General features: G+C 36.3%; 1 protein-coding gene across 1 annotated transcript in view; it reads right to left on the bottom strand.

Annotated features, from left to right (window-relative positions):
* LOC107582382 (transketolase-like) overlaps positions 1–7,962 on the bottom strand; it is a 24,031-nt gene that overhangs the window by 10,807 nt on the left and 5,262 nt on the right. Inside the window, exons 5-9 of the mRNA XM_016268193.1 lie at positions 5,392–5,583; positions 2,416–2,534; positions 2,136–2,332; positions 1,885–2,049; positions 465–621 (exon numbers count right to left, since the gene is read on the bottom strand). Of these exons, the coding sequence (XP_016123679.1) occupies positions 465–621; positions 1,885–2,049; positions 2,136–2,332; positions 2,416–2,534; positions 5,392–5,583 (830 nt within the window). The remainder of the gene's footprint in view (positions 1–464; positions 622–1,884; positions 2,050–2,135; positions 2,333–2,415; positions 2,535–5,391; positions 5,584–7,962) is intronic.

The following is a 7,962-nucleotide window of genomic DNA, read 5'->3' as shown; positions in this document are numbered from 1 at the left end:
ACACACACACACAACACCAGCCACATACTTGCATTATTAATTTAGACCGAACAGCATTTGCATGCGACAGTCGAGCAGACAGTCAGGCAGGTGTACAGACAGTCGGACTGGCATGCAGTGTACCTGTGCTAATGGAGGGGATGCCAGGTCACCCGGAGACAGCCTCCGAGATACACAGGGGGAGGGAGAGAGGGAGAAGGGGTTGTGCTAAGAGTCGCACCACCGCCAGACCACCAGGAGAACAAAACACACATTAGAAAGACAGCTTCAGGAAAAAGGAGGGGTGAATCGCTCACAAATCTATTCCAAAACATCATCTTTAGAGTCACAGCTGCAACGTGTGAGAGAGGAGAATGGGAGGTGCTGGAAATGGGCGGGGCTTAAAAGGAATGATTTTGATTGGAGAGTGCATCTGTCTGTTAGAAAATAAATTGTAGCCTTAAAAAAAAGGAAGCACTTCTTACCGACGGACAGGCCGCAGTGGGAACCACAGAGGTTTATGTTGCTGTCTGAGATGGCGGCCATGCGGAGCTGGTCATAGGCACGGGTGAAGAAGGTCGCCAGGCCGCTGGCGAACACAACATTTCGCTCACGTGCCGCACAGCCTGTGGCAACGCTGACCTATGAGAGTTGGATATTGTTATTGGTTTTTTTTGGTTCCTGATCCCACAACATTCCTGTTAAATACATACTTTTCTTACAGATCAGACTTATGGTTTACATGTGTTGGATGATAGTGGGCAAAAAACTTGAGAAAACAAGTCTGGACTCTTTTAACATGGGCCAGCACAAGAGCAACCTAGCAACACTCCAGCCACCAACCAGTAAATCTAGTAACACTAGTAAATCTTTGAACTAAATGACATTGGTAATCTATGGGTAGATAAACCAGACATAAGTAGTTTAATAGCTCATACATCCTCATTCTTTAGTAGGTTGTAAGTGACCTACATTTTACCTCCCACATGCACCAAGTGAACAATGACTATACAGAGACAAAGCAGAAATATTTTGGCTAACAGTAACTATACAGATCATAAAAAATGTGCTTATGAGATGAAAAAGAGGCGGCGCAGGTTTTCTGCATGGCTTCTCGGGGAAAAGCACTGCAGCAGGGCGTGGTGCTAAATGGAGCGTAAGTGGGTCACATCTTAACTGCTGCATTATGGATAGAGCGCCATGTATTATTCAACAAACCAGCAGCTTTGGTGCTTTGAGGGGCGTTTTACATAGCCAATCCCAGAGCACTGCTTTATCAGAACAATCTTGGGAGCATTTAAGGATGCTTCAGTCATTAATATAGTCTCTCAAATGTGCAGACCTTTGATTTGGCTCTGAAAACTCTCAAGGCTGCTAAAATATAGCAATTAAAGGGATAGTCCACCCAAAAATGAAATTTCAGTCATTCTGTGGAACATACAAGAAGATATTTCGAAGAATGTTTGGTAACCAAACCGTTTTGTGTAACAGTTAAATGTAACAAATCATGTAAACAATTATCATCTTTTATTGGAAAATTAAACTTTGATAATTGCTTTAATCTCTTAAACAACTGAGTTATCACACTGATAACGTGTGTGAGGGATGAACTATGTTTGATTTGATAATTATACAACATGCTGGAGATGTGCAAAATGCTTGTTGCATAGTTCATTATAACAATTTTATGGAATTAAGTTTATTTTGTGGCTTAAATAAATTACATGTTACTTCATAGACATGTTTGGAGCAGATTTTGACTTGTGGACCATCCCTTTTAATATTGAAATATTAATATGGAAAATGGATATTTCAACCAGGAATTCAGGACAGTCATGGAAGTACTTGCCATTTTGGTTCTTTAAAATATCATCATGATGATAAAATATCATCATAATTTCCTACCATGTTCTGCTCTGCACTGTAGCACTCAATAAAGCGGTTGGGATGCTCATTTTTAAAGATTTCTGAGTGGGTGAAATTTTTGGTGTCGACATCCATAGCCACCACTCGCTCGTTATAACGTCCCAGTTTGGCCATGGCCATCCCATACGCCTTGCAGGTGGCAATCTGTTGGAAAAGAACATGGTGAAGAGAGGTAGACCATGATGTTAAACCAATATATCATCCATCCATCCATCACCTTGAACTCTCACCTTCTCTCCAGTTTTGTAGCTGGGAGCGCTGGGCATGCGGACATTGCGCAGACTCACGGGTGGAGTGTCTTCAATGGGTGAAGCCGGGTACATGCGCTTGTTACTGTTGAGGATGCGGCTCTGGAGGTCTCTCGTGACACTCTCTGCCATGTCCTTTGACAGCACCTTGCCATGCCATCCCATCTTATCTTCTGCCACTGAGGATAACAGAATATTCTGATCAAAGAATATGGAGCTATATCACTATTTATAGATTTGGAAGTAATGGGAAGAAATATACCAGGAATGCCTTTGCCCTTGATGGTTTTGGCGATGATGGCAGTGGGTTGGTGGCGTGGTTGGCTCATGGCTTTACACAGCTCCTCCACACTGTGGCCGTCCACAATGATAGCATGCCACCTAAAAACAACAACAACAAATAACAAACTAACTGATGGCTTTTCACTGCACACACAAAAACACAAATAAATACACATATCAGCATGTAGACCCCAGAGTTGTTATTGTTAACTAAAAATAAAATAAAGCAATAAAATAAAATGAAAATACTAGACTAAAATCAAAAACTAAAAAAAATAAACACATTATATTATATTATTTCATTTTTGTTAGTCGGCCAACATTTTTAATTTTTGTTTAAAGGCACAATATGTAAGATTTTTTTATTAAAATATCCAAAAACAACTAGAACAGTGTTATATATTTGCTGACTTGTATACTTACGTTATCCCGAATGTTCCAAAGAATGTTTAAATCCAGAGAAATAAGCAATTTTAACTAGTGACACGGACCGTGTCCATAGTGTCATTGTGTCGCCTGCCAATGACGTCATAACCCCTCGAGTTCCTGTTTTGTTTTGTAGAAAACATGGAAACACCAAAGACGCTTTAATATGTTGTGCATTTTAATAGACCGGTGACGAGTAGCATTATAACAGAACTTTCAAATGTAATAAAGCAGCTGCTATATGATAAATGATAAAATGATAAAACAGCGCTGCTTTTTTTCCCACATATGCACGACCGAAAGGAGCGGAAGCGGTCGACTGTGGCATAATAAAGCCTTGTTTCACTTCGACGGCTTTCAGCCTCACCCTGTTTCATTCTACTACTTTAATAAATCATTAGCTCATCCATAAACATGATTTCTGCCCGAGTTCCATCGGATTGCATCGGCTGTGGGGATGAAGACCACAACTCCCATGATTCCACACTCATCAAACTACGCCTTTGTCTCTTTGTTTATTTTGAATACGCACCCTCTAGCAGTGAAAATTACATATTGTGCCTTTAAGTTGAAGTACTACAATTACTAAAACTGAAATAAAAAGAATAAATTAAATCTATATTAAAATGCTCTAAAATACAAAAACTAATAAAAAATGACAAAAATCACAAAACAAAGTTACTAAACGTTAAACAAAAAAAAAATTAAATAAAAGTGAAAAAAAAAACTCAAAATAATAATGCTTTCTATAATAGTGTATGAATAATACTAAAGTAACTCTGGAATATCTTTAAAAAAAACATAATAAAATGAGCTAAAAGTAGTCTAAAGTAGCTAAAAAAAAGAAAGCTAAATAAACCATTAATACATTTTAGGTTATCTGAGCGAATCTAAAAGAATATCCAAATTAAATAGAATTGCTGAAATTTAATTGTGACATTATTTTCATCATAATTAGGAACGTTACAACCCCAAATTCTTGTTACTTTAATGCATGCAGCCGTTTTACTTTTGATATAATTTTGCTTATGTAATTCATTCACCGGGAGTTTGATCGACAGGCAATCTGACCAATCATAACGCTGAATCAGCCATTCTGTCCAACAAACAAACCAGACAGAAGAGTTGATTAACGTTGGTGGACTTGAACTTGAAAAATGGTGTGCATTGACGTCTTTCCATGGTTGAAACAAGACACCTTCTTATATTCATGTTTATTTTGTGCTATAACTAGTAAAGAGGTACAAAAACTAATAAAAAATGACAAAAATCACAAAACAAAGTTACTAAACGTTAAACTAAAAAAAATTTAAATAAAAGTGAAAAAAAACCTCAAAATAATAATGCTTTCTATAATAGTGTATGAATAATACTAAAGTAACTCTGGAATATCTTTAAAAAAAACATAATAAAATGAGCTAAAAGTAGTCTAAAGTAGCTAAAAAAAAGAAAGCTAAATAAACCATTAAAAAAAAAATTAAATAAAAGTGAAAAAAAAAACTCAAAATAATAATGCTTTCTATAATAGTGTATGAATAATACTAAAGTAACTCTGGAATATCTTTAAAAAAAAACATAATAAAATGAGCTAAAAGTAGTCTAAAGTAGCTAAAAAAAAGAAAGCTAAATAAACCATTAATACATTTTAGGTTATCTGAGCGAATCTAAAAGAATATCCAAATTAAATAGAATTGCTGAAATTTAATTGTGACATTATTTTCATCATAATTAGGAACGTTACAACCCCAAATTCTTGTTACTTTAATGCATGCAGCCGTTTTACTTTTGATATAATTTTGCTTATGTAATTCATTCACCGGGAGTTTGATCGACAGGCAATCTGACCAATCATAACGCTGAATCAGCCATTCTGTCCAACAAACAAACCAGACAGAAGAGTTGATTAACGTTGGTGGACTTGAACTTGAAAAATGGTGTGCATTGACGTCTTTCCATGGTTGAAACAAGACACCTTCTTATGTTCATGTTTATTTTGTGCTATAACTAGTAAAGAGGAAGAGATGATCGGTTCATGTGCAGCTTGAACTGAGGTGCTACATCTGTCACGACACATTAAAGAGCCACAAAACAGGATTTATTGTTTGAATTTTTACAAAATTGTGATGTGATGTATTTTTCACTGCGTGAGAACATGATGTGTAGCATGAGAGCGCCATGGCTTGTCGGACATAGCAACAGTAATGAACGGGGGAGGGTCTTTGCGAAGGGTCAATTCTGTTTAATTGTCATGAACATACTGCCACAGTGCACAAAATCATAATTGTCCAAAAAACAGGCATCTTTTTCTTTAAAGAAAAAATAATTTCTTATTTCTTTTGATTTTAGATTGAAACTTGACATGTTTTAGAAATTCACCCATGCCATTTTCAGATATTTTTAGAACAACTAGAGGTCAAGTGTCTCGCCCAAGGGTCCAGTGGTGATGCCTCATGGATCTGAGGTTCTGGGGTTTGAACCCACAATATTTTAGTTCCCAGCCCATGCCTTCTACCACCACCACCCAACTTACCCAAAGGCTTCACAGCGTCTCTGGTACTTCTCCACGTGGTGCTGCAGTGGTGCTGGATCACTCTGGCCCAGCCGGTTGATGTCTAGTATGGCCAACAGATTATCCAACTGGTAGTAGGACGCGAAGGCCATGGCCTCCCACACGGCCCCCTCAGACATCTCTCCATCCCCCAGCAGGCAATACGCATGGTAACTGCAGAAGAGTGAAAAGACAGCTACATCTTTGCATCTTCTAAAGACAATGGTGCTTGCATGTGCAAATTTGCCATCATTATGGAAGAGTGTTGTTAGTGGTTGTCATGCTGTATAGCTAAGCTGTTTGGAATGTATTTTAGCACATTGTTATGTGGTTGTTAGGACGATGTGGGTGGTTGCTAAGGTGTTCTGAGTGCTGGGGGATCATTTATTCTTTTCTTGGTGGGTTTGTTTCTTTTACTTTCTGGCCTACTTGATTAATGTATATGTCAATATTCTGGTCTCCACACTCTGGACCCCCAAAAAATCTATCTATCTATCAATTATACAACTACGATTCAAAGTTTTAGGGTCAGTCATTTTATTTTTATAATAATTTATTTTTTATACAATAATGATGCATTAATCAAAAGTGACAGTAAAGACTGTAATAATGTTACAAAACATTTCTAATTATAATATAGTGTTATTTTGATCTTTCTATTCATCAAAGAATCCTGGGGTGGGGAGCATATCATGGTTTCCACAAAAATATGAAGCAGAACAACTGTTTTCAACTTTGATAATAATAATAAATGTTTCTTGAGCAGCAAATCAGCATATTAGAATGATTTCTGAAGGATCATGTGACACTGAAGACTGGAGTAATGATGCTGGAAATTCAGCTTTGCATCACAGGAATAAATTATATTTTAAAACATACTACAATAGAAAACAGTTATTTTAAATTGTAATATTATTCCACAATATTACTGTTTTTACTGTATTTTTTATCAAACAAATGCAGCCTTGGCGACTTCTTTCACAAAAAATTAAAAATAAATAAAAAAATCAAACCAATCCCAAACTTTTGAACACAAGTGAATATCTTTTTACTTTTATCTCTGTTTTTTTTTTTTTTTTTGGCTCGCTTGCTGATGTGTAAAACCTCATCACCACCGCCCTCCTTAATATCACCTGACACTTTCCTGTCACACCAGATCCACCGACTTTCACGAATGAGAAGACATAGATTCAATTGATTAGAAATCATGGGATTTGAGAAAAGTGCTCTTACACAACAGGCATGATTCTTCTTTCTCTGCACAGCAACACTCATGCAGATTATGTATTTATGGGCTTATAAGATGCATTACAAATAGAGAGATAGTCATATTTTGAAAGGATCGGCCAAAAATTAGGTTTCAATTAGGGAATCATTTGTATTCTTATGCCTAAATTGAATACTATCCAAGATATAAAAATACCCGAGTGATGGCCGCTGGGGCTTTGATTATTAGAGCAGAAGAATTGCAAAAGCACAGCTTGACGGGAAAACCCCACACCCTAAAAATCCACAGCACGGACATACAAACATGAGATTACAGTGAGCATTCAGGTAAATACAAAACTGGTACAATTAATTAAAAAAGGCCAGAGAATCAGCACACAATTTCACATCTGTAACTTTTATTAACTTTACAGATACATTTTCTGCATCTTTACATATACATCTTTACATTAATAGTATAACCCGGTCTTGTTACTTTCATCTCCGTAATATTGCTCGCCTTCGTTCATCTCTCACTCCACACAGTACTGCCATTCTAGTTCACTCACTTGTCACCTCTCGCATCGACTACTGTAATTCTCTTTTATTTGGTTTATCACACAAGCTTCTCCATAAACTCCAGTTGATTCAGAATTCAGCCGCTCGTATCATAACCCGGCCTCCATTTATACAACACATTACTCCATCTCTTAAACAGCTTCATTGGCTTCCCATCAAATTTCGCATTGAATTTAAAATTCTTCTTCTCACGTATAAAACTCTCCATAACCTCGCTCCAACTTACCTCTCAGATCTTATTCAGCCCTACACCCCTTCTCGAACCCTTCGTTCTTTCTCACTAGGTCTTCTCCATACACCCACGGCTCATTTAACCACCATGGGTCATAGAGCCTTTAGCCGTGCTGCTCCTCACCTTTGGAATTCTCTCCCAGCTAACATCCGCAACTTAGATTCGTTATCCCAATTCAAAGCTAAACTCAAAACTCACTTATTCAGAATAGCTTATCCTACATGATTACTGTCTACACTCAAATCTTTAATTGTTGTTGTTGTTTTTTTAACTGCTCCTTTTCTTATTATGGTTCATTGATATTGCTATTTATTGTTATTTATTGCTGTTTTATTTATTGTTCATGATGTACGGTGACCTTGAGTGATTTGAAAGGCGCCTTAAATAAAATGTATTATTATTATTATTATTATTATTATTATTATTATATAATATCAACATATTATTATTATTATTATTATTATTATTATTATTATTATTATTATTATTATTATTATTATTATTATTATTATTATTATTATTATTATTATTATTAT

This window comes from Sinocyclocheilus grahami, unplaced genomic scaffold, assembly GCF_001515645.1.
Source record: "Sinocyclocheilus grahami isolate Dianchi unplaced genomic scaffold, SAMN03320097.WGS_v1.1 scaffold44.1, whole genome shotgun sequence".
Classification (NCBI taxonomy): Eukaryota; Metazoa; Chordata; class Actinopteri; order Cypriniformes; family Cyprinidae; genus Sinocyclocheilus; species Sinocyclocheilus grahami.
The sequence above is the reverse complement of the archived record's forward strand: the minus strand, read 5'-3'. Positions and strand labels throughout refer to the sequence as shown.